At 40.4% G+C, this 13202-nt stretch overlaps 1 protein-coding gene across 6 annotated transcripts in view; it reads left to right on the top strand.

Moving 5' to 3' along the window:
• The window catches only part of RGS6 (regulator of G protein signaling 6), a 278005-nt gene that overhangs the window by 203818 nt on the left and 60985 nt on the right, over window positions 1–13202 (top strand). For all 6 annotated transcript variants that reach the window (XM_050336209.1, XM_050336207.1, XM_050336210.1 and 3 more), the window contains 6 exons: window positions 2184–2260; window positions 5379–5460; window positions 5969–6043; window positions 7062–7160; window positions 8186–8247; window positions 13036–13146. In XM_050336209.1, coding sequence (XP_050192166.1) covers window positions 2184–2260; window positions 5379–5460; window positions 5969–6043; window positions 7062–7160; window positions 8186–8247; window positions 13036–13146 — 506 coding nt within the window. The remainder of the gene's footprint in view (window positions 1–2183; window positions 2261–5378; window positions 5461–5968; window positions 6044–7061; window positions 7161–8185; window positions 8248–13035; window positions 13147–13202) is intronic.

The raw sequence follows: 13202 nt of genomic DNA on the forward strand, positions 1-13202 counted from the left end.
TCTATGGTCATATTTCTTACAGTGAAAACATATAGCATATATCTTAAGAGTGGACTTTTTCCGAAGAATGGAGTTTTTCTTTATTCCTTGCCCTCTACATTTTGGGACTTTTATGCGCGTAGAGAGACATACACATGCCATTTGGTTCTTTCAGTGCAGAGCATGCAAAAATTGCCACTTATCTAGTCCACCCTGGAAGTGCATCCAGAGTTCCCAAGAGTTCTAATCTTGAACAGGCATAAAGGAAGGAATATAATAACCTGCTTGCACTTACATGTCCTTTTGCTGAGTTTTCTCTTCTGCATATTACTGATTTCATTATTAAAATCATTAAAATTGCTCACATCCAACCAATTAACTCTAAGTGCTCTAAAGATCTATCATAAGGCAACAAAAGGCTGTTCAGTGGTGCACATACTCCCACACACATGCAGCGAGGCTATGGCTAAGTACTTTTGCACATTGTTGCCTACTGAGAGTAGCAGTACTCCAGTGATGGTAAATAATTAGATCTTGGCAGCCTCTCATTTTTCTTGTGAATATTGCATTGCACAATTAGAGATTACTTCTGCATTCAAACTTTGTTCTCTTAATTAGAGACATTCAGATAAGAATGGCACCGACTCTTCCTATTCATTATGGGAGCTGAAGCACATCCAGCAATGGAGATGTAAGCTAAGCACAATTGAGAGAAACAAGCTTGCAGGAGTGAGAAGCAGCCCTGTACATTTAGTACACATTTTTGGAGATGCAGCATGAAGATGCTTCTCCGTAGGTATCAGCAATGACCTGGAGCTTTGAAAGAGAATCTCTACAAAGCATCTCAGGGGACATCTCATTTTTAGGTTCTGCTTGCAGCATTTATAGGAAACCCCCCACCCCCATTTATACTGGATAGAACAGGGGTTTTGTTTATAATTGGTCAAACATAAACCTGATACAAATATTGCTTCAATTGGTGATGTTTCATTGGCTTCAGCATATTTACTCCAGGGAGCTCATGTGAACAAAATTTAAAACAAAATTAAAAAAAAAACCCACCCACAAAAATTGATGTTATAGATAATTACAAGTAGTTCTTCCTTGTAGCCACAGTTAAGGAAATCATCATAGTTCAGCACAGCTGTAAATCATTTACTTAACTGTTTTCCTCCATGTGTACAGACTGGAACTGTTACATGGCTTTTGTGGTAACAGGGCCTAGCTTTATGCCTTGTGTTATACAAGAGTTTAAAGTAAATAATAGGAAGATTTCTTTTTGTATTGAAATGCATGTGCCTAAGCAGTTTCTTGAAATAAAGTGTTAAGTATGAAAAGAACAACAGCAGCACTACAAGTGTTCCATTTCAGTGTAAATTTGCAATAGTTAAACCAGCTGTAATGGAGAAGAGTGTCAGGTTAATGGTTTCACAGGGCTCCTTGTTGGGGTGGGTGTGGATATGTGAACTCAGGGTGCCATTTAAGCGTGAAATTCTGGCCATGCCCTGAGTTTAACCTTGAACTGTGACAAAGTCATATCCACATCCAAGTGTTCAGATCACTACACTCTCTGTAATGGGTCTGGACCAGAGCTCTTACCTCAGATGTAAAGCAAGACTGCATGTGGACCCAGTCTTTGTGGTAACTGTGTTCACTATTCAGTCAAACAAGCTGTTTCCTTTTGTGAATGATGCTGACAGTCCCCAGCCTTCAGTGCTGTGCTGCTGTGTAATGCTCTCAGCAGTGACCAGGACTGAGCAAGGGATGCTCAGGCTTTGCACCTTAACAAAAGCCTGAAGAGAAGAGAGCAGTGGGGTGAGGAAGGGAAAGTGAGGATGAGACGGAAATGTGCAGGTGGCAGCCATCTGCTATCAGAAATGAAAAGTTGTCAGCTTCACAAAGCTGCTCAGTGTTATCTTTTGGGAACAAGTCCATTTTTTTCATAGTAGAGCTCAAACTGTCTTCATCACACTCCATTAGTTATCCCTGACAGGGTCCTTTGGACTGCAGCCCGAAAAGATACGTTACAGCCTTGCTTGGCCTGCAAGTAGCTCACCTGAAACCAACACTGACTTCCATGTCTTAAGTGTTACAGCTTAAAAAAAAAAAAGAATAAAATAAATACCCACCATGCTAACTGTGCTCTCAAGTAATTGTTGTAATCACAGAGATTTGTTGTTCTTACTATTTTCATATTTTGTCAGGAAAACTTAGCAAGACTTCAGAGAGCATTTGCAAGAAAGTGGGAATTCATCTTCATGCAAGCAGAGGCCCAAGTGAAGTGAGTAATCCCAGAGCACTGAACTGCACCAGTATTTAGAGCTGTGAAGGGAAGGGGATTCTGTACAAATAAAATTTCTTTGTCAAAATCTTTACTGTGACTAAGCTCAGAAGGTGTTTGTGAATTTTAATCACTGGCAGAGTGGAAAGAGTAGAGAGCCAATTCTGAAGGTCTGTGCCAGAATCTTAAATGTGGTTTAATTATCTGTACATGTAAATGTTGGTCAGGAGCTCCCAGGCTTGGATTCATCATGGGAGCTTGGGCTGTTCATGTGCCCATTCTGCTTCTACATTTGTATAGTATTTTTGTTTTGTATAAATGGAAAGAACAGAATTTTGTCATCTGTCTGTGTTACTCTACGCTTGTAGGATATTTCTGAGTCAAAAATTACTGTCACTTCAGTGTGATTATAAGGGTGATATTTACAGCAGACTGAATTTGATTTTCTCATTTATAGTAATCCCTAGTTGGCTCTGTTGTATCTTTACTCTGTAGTTCAACTCTTGCTACTAAATTAGCATAGAGAATTGGGTACCACTTACATGAAACTTACTCATATTTAGTATTGGGGTTTTTCCTATCCTCTGCTCATAATTGAAATTTACTTTTCTTCTCATCTTCCCTTATGGAAGCAGTTTGAAGCCTCTTAGTAATTTGCACATATTTTTATTATTGCTGGAAAATGGGTATGGTCCAGGGTTTGCCTACTAGTGTCAACAAACTAGTACCTAAAACTCCCGAGTGTCCATTTTGTGCATGTAGTTGTCACCTATAAAATGGAAGGGCTGGTGAAGATGGCACGTGAGAACACCAGTACTGACTCTCTGTACCACTGGAAGGAATTTGCACTTCCAGCATTAGATGCTAGAAAGTTAAGGAATATAATTTCTTGAGGGTGTGGCTTGAGGTATACATCTCTATCTTTGATTAAACTTTTGGAATTTTGATTAATTCTTTGCTTAGTAACATTATAATTGTGTACCATTTAAATACATGATAGTTATCTTTTAAATTACAAGGTAGTTAAGGGATTTTTTTCAACCAGAATACCAGTGTTCTGTTTGGAAGAGAAAATTAGAAGTTTTGATAGCAATTGTACTTTCAGTTGTTTAAAGGCTATTGCCAAGATGAAAATTCTTAAGTCAAGGCGAAATTCTGCATTCTGTCTAAAACATATAATTATTAGCTAAGAAAGAAATGTAAATATCAGATTCTTTGTGATCACCGTTGCTTATTCATCTTTTCTCCATCCTATTTTCTTTGAAACATAAGTGTGAACTGGCAACTATCAACTTTTTTTGCTGGCTAGTTTCAGCTTCTTGGTTTCCAGTTCATGTCACGGTTCAGTCTTCAGGTTTCCAAAAAGGAAGGGGTGGAGTTCACAGTGAATTCACAGCCCTAAGTTAACTAAAAAAGAAAAAAAATAGTAACAAAACAAAAAAAACCTGAAAACATTCCTCCTGCTTACCAACTTTTGCATTGCCTTCAATGTCTTTGTTTGCACACATATTCCCACTGCTATACCTAGATTGCTCAAAAACCACAGCCACAGAACATCTAGCTGTTTTGGGTCTTCATAGTTTAAAATGTGAAATACTGAGTTATCAGTAAGTTTGGATATAAGAGTTGACAGTCTGGGTTGAGCACAAAGTACCAGTGAATTGAATTCATGAAGAGAATTCATGAAGCCTCCGAAGAGTCCCTGCAGTTTGTATGTACTGTGTGATTTAAGGCTGGCAGAAGACTTCACCTTCTCCTTCGGCCAGGTGTGAGGGACTCACTCAGAAGAAGTAGTTTTGGGCTGGGTATCCTCAGTGCAGTACAACGACTGCTGTCTGGTGGCTGCTCTGTCTCTGTGAGAGGACAGAGAGCTTGTGCAGAACTTTTTTCTCACCTCAGCCTTGCAAAGGGGTAATTCAGCGAGTGATGCCAAACTGTGGAGGACTTGGGCTCTCTTTGTGGGGAGTAGTATTCAGAAACATCAGTTTTAGTCCCCTGCTTCCTATCCTCTTGATACATTTCTAGCACAGACTTAGCTAAGGGTCACTGCCCCTCCAGAAACAAAACAGGTGGGAGAGAACCTGGTGGCAGCTGGCGTGGGTTTTTTTCCTCACTGCTTTGATTTTCCTGGGTGGCAGCAATCTGGCAACCCAGCACAGGGATGCTGTGAGCTTTTCTCAATCCTGCTCTGGAAGTGGAGGCTGTTCCTTCTTCCATGTGCTTCCTCCAAGTCTCTATGCAGGTAGATCGTGCAAGCTGGTGGTGACTTTGCTGTGCTCGTGTTTAGAGCTGCACACAGAAGTGAGGTGCCAAATGTGACTTGCTCACTGCTGCCAAGAGATAGGGAAACAGTTGCTGTGAACAATTTCTTGTGGCCTTTGAGTGAGTTGATTCACTGGCTGCATAAGGACTGAAACTACCGAATTACTGTTGTGCCAGCCCAGGCGTGTCTCTCTTGGGTGGGTGCTGGCTTGCACAGGCCATGCAGCAAGCTCAGCTCTGGTCACCTGTGCTTGTCACCCCTTGCTCTGCCAGTACTGGGGTACACAGGCAAAGCCAGTCTTTGTGTTGAAAGCTCTAAGGAGGAGTGGCCACAAGTGCTAACCATGTTGTTGCTGCTGGGCATTCCACTGCTGCAGCATCCTCTGCAGTTTGTAGTCATGCCAGTGGTGCTGCTGGGGCACCAGGGTGCAATGGGGTCTCCTGATGAGGACCTCAGTCCAGCACCAGCCAAGAGCCTCACCTGGAGCAAACAGGTTCTGGTGGGTCTCCTCACACAGACAAAGCCACAAACTTCTCTAACCTGTCAAATCAAGCTAGAGAACTCTGGGAACAGAGTATCAGGAAAGATTGTTTTCCTCAACAGATGAAAAAACAGGTGTTAAATTTTTGACATTAACAGGAGAATCTCTTTTGACCCATATTGGAGTAAACATCAGCATTATTTTGTTCATGGCTTGTGGCCTTGCAAGTGCGAGCGTGACATTGCTGTACAAAAAAAAAAAGCTGAATTCCTGAATTTTTTTTGTCACGGAGTTAAAATCCCCATCTAGGAACTGTATCAAAGAGGAAAGTATGACTACTACATTGATTCATACATTTATGCTTTTTTTTTCAGAATTGACAGGAAAAAGGATAAAACGGAAAGAAAGATTTTGGACAGCCAGGAAAGAGCATTCTGGGATGTGCACAGGCCTGTGGTAAAGCTCTTTTAAATGTTGAGACTTTCCAGGTTTTGACAGGAAAGTTTTAATACTAGTAAACACTGTGGTATGCACGAAGACATCGCCTTTAAAGTCACCACGTGGATTTTCCTCGCAGTTCAAAACACACCAAATGTCTACAAGATTATTTTAGACATTCTGGGCTTGTGCATGTATGAAACTATTGATTTGGAAATACATGAAGTTTGGAAAATTATTTACTGTGCTTATGAAAGAAAAGCAGCTTACCCAGTTTGGCTCAGACTTCCTAAAAAAAAAGCTCCCCTCTTAGCTATTTCCTTTCAGTGCCAAGGTTAGGAGTAAAGTGGATTGGATGCAGAGATGGCAGCCTTGGGTATGTGCAGTCTCTTATTCAGCAAGAATAATATATGGGACACAAACCTCAGAAAACAGTTTTAGACAAGATCTAATTGTGTATTTTAGAAAGATAAGGTAGCATGAAGGTTGTAAACAGAGGAGTAACACAATTACCATCTCTTTGCAGCCAGGTTGTGTGAACACCACAGAAATGGACATTAGAAAGTGTCGCCGTATGAAAAATCCACAGAAAGTGAAAAAGGTCAGTTTGAGTTCTTGGTTTTGGTTTTTGCTTGTTTGGGGTTTTTTTGATTCATTGGTTTTGGTTATGTTTTAATATAAGTCATACTTGACATCTACAGTATATCAGATTTACCCAACAGGAACCCCAAAAAAAAGTGTTTTGATAATATCAGTTGTATTTGTTTTACTTTATGAATATATTATTCCAGTTTTACCAGCAGAGTGGTATAGACTGGGTGATGGGTAGAACTGAAAAGGGCATTAAGGAACTCTGTGTCTGCGATGTCTGATGACTCTGCGCTCCCATAAAATTAAAAGCAATTGGCAAAAATACCTAAGTCCCATTTTCTGAAATTATCTGGGCACAGATAATGAACTGTTTACCTGCCTTAATCATTTCAAAGGCTGGATCACTAGCAACTTGAGTGTCTTTGACTTCCAGCAAATTTAAGTTCTTCTGTATATGTAAAGTCATAGAATCATTTAGGTTGAAGAAGATCTTTAAGATCAGTGACTCAAAACCTTAACCCAGCTCTGCCAAGTCCACCACTAAACCACGTCCCTAAGCACCACATCTACATCTCTGAAATACCTCCAGGAATATTGACTCAACAGGGCAGCCTATTCTAGTGCTTGATAACCCTTTCAATGAAGACATTTTTCTAGATACCCAATTTAAACATCCCCTGGCGCAACTTAGCCCTTTTCCTATTACTTCCTTTTGTCACTTGGTTCATCACAATGAACATACTCCCAGTGTTTGTCCTGCAAGTGTTGACACACACAGCCTTTGGAGCTCCTAAAAATTATCAGTATTTTAACATTTAAAACAAACTCTTTTCTCAACATGCCTACAGGCATCTGCAAGTGTGGTCTGATCTGTAAATTTTGCTCCAGGCTGGATGATTATTGACCTGTGTGGGTATAAACAGTAGGAAATCGCTGGCTTATTACTGCTTTGCATATTGCACCGTTCCTCACTGCATAACAGAGAAAAATGCTGTAATCCCTTCTGTATGTTTATTGGTTCCTCACAGTCGGTGTATGGGGTTACAGAGGAGTCTCAGCCCCAAAGCCCTGTACACATGCCCTCCCAGCCGGTACGCAAAACTACAAAGGAAGACTTCCGGAAGCAAGTAAGTAGGTGGCTGTATGGCAACTCTTCTGAGAACTGTTACCTGGGAAAAAAGCATATAAAATTATGGAGATATCAGCAAAACCAACCGTATGCTTTACCTGTCCTTGATTTTCACTTATGTAAAGTAATAAGTATCCATTGAGCAGTGCAGTTCTGTGATGATATGTATTATGAGTAATACTGACCTTTGAATCTACTGTTACTCTGTCTGTGGACCAGTAGACAGATTAGTTTCCAGTTCACTGAGGATGTCTGAAAAGTGAGCAGTGACAAAGGCTAGGGAAGAAGCCAGCATGGTTAGGCACAGGCTTGGAACTGGTGGTGAGGAAAGGCATCGTTCAGAGCATAACTATTAGACTGTACAGTCAGAGCTTTTAGCAAACTGGGAAAAAGTTACTTGCACAATCATGCCAAAGAATGGCCAACCAGCTCACACATCCTTGCCCTGGCACAGAGAGCTCTCCCTCAGAATTACTTTCCTTCAATAAGCAGTCTTCACTGAAGGATAAACAGGAATTACTGGGTCAACATTTTAGTAAAGCCAGCTTTAAACATGTTTATTAGGCAAACAGTTTTCAGGTGGTCTTCTGAACTAAACCAGAACACTAAATTTATTGAGCTTTTTTCTATCATAGACTGAAGAACTAGTTCATAGCAGAGTGCAAGTGTGCTATAAAACTGATTGCGTGGTGCTGGTCAGTTAGAGAAATGGGAGAGAGGAGTGTGATTGTAACAAAGGGATCATATTGCACCCTGAGTAGTCTAGGAACCTCAGCCCCAAATATGTGTATTTCCTACTTTTAATTATGTCTTCTGAAGCTTCCCCTGGAGCTTTGCCTTTGGAAATAGAGACTCCTATAGGAAGCAGTTAATAAGCTGCTTGTGATACCTAAGGAAGGGTCCCATTTCCTTCTGAGTTACTTTCAAGCTTTTGGAAAGAAAAATCAATAGCATGTTAGTATACTGTCAATGCTTGCTGTAGAACTCATGGATTGTTAATGTCCTTGTCAACTCTCTCCTCAGATCATTTTTCTGAATATGCAGATAGAGAGACATTGTTTAAAGATGTCCAAAGTAGCAGAAAGGTGAGTGTCCCCATCTGCACGATTTTCCTTTCTTTCCCTATCTCCAGTGTGGCATTTCTAGAGACAGAGAGCGGGCAGGGAAGTGCAAAGGCTGATCCTCTTTCTGTGCATCCATCCTCTCCCCTTCTTGACCTGCTGTGCTGCCTTGCCTGTCTGCTGGCCACTGAAACTTTTGCACATGCTCCTCTGCTGCTGCAGAAAACTAGATGGAAATGAGGATGCTGTCATATTGCAAAAAAAACAAAAGAAACATTCAAAAAAAAAAGAACCCTTGCAGGACTTTTGTTTCTCACCCCTTTGCAACTCTAGAGTTTATTTTTAGAAAAGTCATTCCTATTTTAATATGAAAGTATCCTTTATTTTGTGGGGTAACTCTCAGTGCTTATCTCTTCTTAGTCTGGCACAGCTGTGGAGAAGGAGCTGTGTTTGCATCTGTGGCACGTGGCTGTTCATGTCTGTGTTCATACTGGGCTTGTAGGGCCAGTTCCTCCTCCCATTTTCACATATATGAAACCCTATGAGAAGTACCTGGACTTCTCAAGACAGTGTTTTAAGAGGTGGATTTCTCAGAGGCAAATCAAGGCACAGTTTGACTTGCAGGATATTTAATTCTGGTAGAAAAGTATAAATAGGTGAAGAACAAGCTCAAATTGGATTGAGAAAGGCAGCTTCTTTACTTAGGTACTTGTAAGTTATGCACATTTGCTAGGGAATCACTGAGATGAAGGTAGGGATAGGCATGCTCTTCAGTGACATCGCTTTTTAAGCAAAACTGTGTTGAACATGAGGGATGTGATAAGAGCTGGTTCCTACTAGAGGAATAATAGAGGAATTTTTATTTAAGTGAATTAAAAAGAGATTACTCTATGAAATGTGCTTTGCAGTGCCTGCACCTGTAGTTAGCATGTGTGTACTAAACTAAGTAAATTAAACAGTGGAAGCCCACCTAAGCTCCTAATGGCTCATAAAGTTTCGCAATTATAATGAAAATTTATCCAATTAAATGGAAAATATTCAGAGGCTCCCTGAAATCCTTCATATGCTATACTGTATGATTGAAATGAGCACACTTTTATTTATGTTTTGGGAGTTTGGATCTTTTTAATTAAGAACATACATTTGTGCTTTAACAAAAAATGTTTCAGATATTCACAGAATATTTTGAGTTCAGAGGGACCCAGAAAGATTACCAAGTCCATCTCTTAAGTGAATGGCCCATATGGGGATTTAATCCACAACCTTGGCATTACTAGCACCGTGCTCTAACCAACTGAGCCAACCCACTCCCCCAAGTTCTGAATTTACTTACAATAGACTTAATATACTGAGACAGTAATAATTTCCAGGCTGGTAATTTACAAGCAAGCAGATCTGTTTTGCTTTGATTTTCTTTCCAGGTAGATCCATTCCATAAGATGGACTCAATAAAACTCAGTCACTTGTAAAAATTGAATCCTATCTCCATAAGACATTTTTTCTTCACATTTGTAAGGAGTTACTGATGTTATAAATGTAATGTTGTCAATGCAAAAAAAAACCAATCTTACTAGTTTTCAGTAAAACTGGACATAAAATTTTCCTGATTTGAAAGGGCTTTTTTTTCCTTTTTTAATTGCTCCCAAATGGCAGGAGAAAATGTTACTATCAAAACCTGTGCAAACTCATAACCAGGAGAAAAGTAAATAAAATGAGAACAATCAAATTATAGAATCTTAGAATATCCTGAGTTGGAAGGGACCCACAAGGATCATCAAGTCCAACTCCTGGCCCTGCACAGGACACCCCAAGAGTCACACCATGTGTCTGAGAGCATTGTCCAAACACTTCTTGAACTCTGGCAGGATTGGTGCCATGACTACTTCCCCAGAGAGCCTGTTCCAGTGCCCAACCGCCCTCTGGGTGAAGAACCTTTTCCTAATATCCAGCCTAAATGAATATTTATAAAGAATTATTAATAATTATAAAGAATGAAAATCATGGTTGTGATGTTTATATCTTGTGAGGAGGTGATTGGTTACGTGATGACCTTGAGTGGCAGCGTGGATGGAGGGTCCTGGGACTTGGTGCGGAGAGTGGTGGGAAGTGCAGTCTGGACATGGAGCATCACAGAGCAGGTGGGAGGGAGGTTGAAGGGCTAATGCTGATGAGTCCAGGGGCTTGGAGGGCTGGGGGGAACCAGTGAGGAAGAGTGAATGTGGATGACCTGACCTGAGCCTGAAAAAACCCTGTGCAACCTGAAAGCCCCATTAAAACATTGAATACAAACACTAGGAACAAATTTACTGCGCAAGGAGATGCTGTTATTATCAAGTCACTTTTCAGGCTGGACCCTGCTCTTGGGACAGTTTAAGTCAGTGTGGCAGATCAGAGTGCAGGAGGTGATGCTTCCTTCAACAGCCAAGACTGACAGTGGCACCACCTGCCATTTTTTCCATATAGCTACCCTTCAGGAAGGATGAGGGAAGTAACGAGGAGCAACTGAGGCAGGAAGTGCTAGAGGATACAAGTTAGACCTATAAAATATGAATTGTTTCAATAGTAACAGACCAAATGTATTCATTTTCCATTAATGCATGCTATTCTTGAGATAGCCCTTGTCTGCTAGAAGAGGAACAGAAAGGCTCTCTAAAGGATTTCCCCAGCTTTCATTAAATAAATGCCCACTACTAAAGATTTTCTTCCCTCTCCTCTCTGTTCCCCTTCCAGAAGTAGATATGCACCAGCTGTGGGAACAGGCATCCCTCAGCTGCTCCACGCACCTTGAAAGCAATCTTTCTTCTACATCCTTTCCTCCCACTTGGGACCTGCGCACTGTCAGGTTTAGGCATTGAGATTTGAGTACTGTTGAGCAAAACTATCAATATATTCTACCTACTGTTTTCCCTGACTGCACTGTGCAGTGTTAGTACAATTTCATTAGATGTGGCATCATAGAAATAGCTGGGGAAAAAATGAGCATCTTCCTACTAGAAGCAATCTCAGCTGCCTAGATAAAAAATCTGTGCTATCCTTTCAGCTTCTCAAAGTTACTGTGGAGGTTCAGCAGGCCCCCTTGATTTAGAGAAAGTTGGGTTCTCGGGGCAAGCTCTGCTCCCTTCATTCAACTCTTCCCACCACCTCTTCTACCAGATATACAGTTTATCACACAAAAGGCCAAAAGTCCAGGTTTTCATTTTGACAGAAATGCTTTTGCTTAGGAGTTCCCCTGCTTGTAGCCTCTTTAGACAATGAGGCAATGATTCTGCTGCTGTCATGATACTGAATCAGCAAAATGTGCTTAGCAATTCCCCCTTGTTTCATTTTAGTTTTTTCCCCTTTTATTTTTTCTAGTACTTGTACTAGCACTTCTAATGTCTTATTATTTTATTAGGAGCAATTCAGGTTTCACAGCAGATATCTCCTGATTGATCCTTTTTGGCTTTCTTTTCTGTTTTAACCAGCCCTCTCTCCCATTGATGTCTAAGGGATTGCTGCTGCTCTGTGAAATTGGACGCTGCTCCCTCCTCCAACCCCTTGACCCCCAGCAGTCATGAAATGTAATTAATGAAATGAGATGAGACAGCCCTGAGTGCCCTAAGGGGCAATGGGAACCTGCTGTGGTTACAAAAGTGTATGATTTTAATGCCTCATGATAAGAGCTAGGACAAACAAAAAGAAATAATTACTATAGAGCAGGTCAGGGAAACTTTCTGCCTTCTATGACCCTTTGTTTCACAGGGTCTTTTCATTCTTCAGCCTTTGTGAGATGGGGAAGACCAGAGGTAAAATTTAGCATGGACAATCATAGTGCAAGCAGATTAGTTGTTCAGTATGATGAGACACAATTAACTTAGTTAATTACTTGGCAGACATAGGCAAAAAAAAAAAAAAAAAAGAAAAGCCTTAGAGTATTTCCAGTATGGACTAGGACAAATTTCCTTTGATTTATTTCATATATGCTGTCTTTCTTTTGTAAAAATGTGCCCCTACCCCAATCCCAGTGGAATTCCTGAATCACTTATGTGAGCAGACACAGTCCTTTTTCCAGAAAGCTCTTTGAAACTCATCCTGGTGAGGATTAGAGGCTATATGCCTTAAGTGACTTGTCATGAAGCAAGCCAGTATAAAGGCCAGGTGATTTTCCAACATGCGTGTAATTTACTGTAGTCTTAAGTTAATTATAAAGTACTGTTAAAGTATTTTACAATAATGCCATTAGACTAAGTAATATACCAACATAACCAAAAATTATCTATAGCCAAGCTTTGAAGCACAGGACTGTGATCCTCCAAAGATTTGAGTGTATTCTTAGCTACAGCCCATGACCCTGTTTAGGTGATATGCATTTCCCATAATGCATAAAGTTACGTGGGTGCAAAAGTCTGCAAAAATGAGAAGGATGAGAGGGAATAATAACATGCAACAAATGAACAGTATGACACACACTTCATATTCATCTCATGGTTCTCTGGGGAAAGTCCTACCATAGCAATCCAGATGTTGCCTATTGGGATTTTTGTGGGCATCTTAATGGAGACAAACTTGAGGAAAATACTGCTATTTAGGAAAGTATTGCAGTGAGCTGGTGGCAGAGAAATCCTTGCATGCATCACCTCTGGGAAAAGGGTCTCCTGTTGTTGAGAAGCTGACTAATCCCTACAAAATAAAAATAAGCCCCCCTCCCAAAAAAAAAGGATAAAAATGAAAGCTGTACCTCTCTGACATGTGACTGAGCATTCAAACCCTGATTCTCTTTCTTTCTGTCTTTCTTTCTTTTTCATTTTTTTTTCTTTTTATTTTACCTATCAGTTTAATAGCCTACACAGAGCAGTATGTGGAATATGACCCTTTTATAACTCCTGCTGAGCCTTCCAATCCCTGGATAAGTGATGATGTAGCATTGTGGGACATTGAAATGAGGTAAAAATAATCGGTAGTCTCAACTAATGTTAGAGTTTTCTTGCCATTTTGTTTGT

Source organism: Myiozetetes cayanensis, unplaced genomic scaffold (genome assembly GCF_022539395.1).
Source record: "Myiozetetes cayanensis isolate MyiCay16 unplaced genomic scaffold, myiCay2020 scf6-25, whole genome shotgun sequence".
Taxonomy (NCBI): domain Eukaryota; kingdom Metazoa; phylum Chordata; class Aves; order Passeriformes; family Tyrannidae; genus Myiozetetes; species Myiozetetes cayanensis.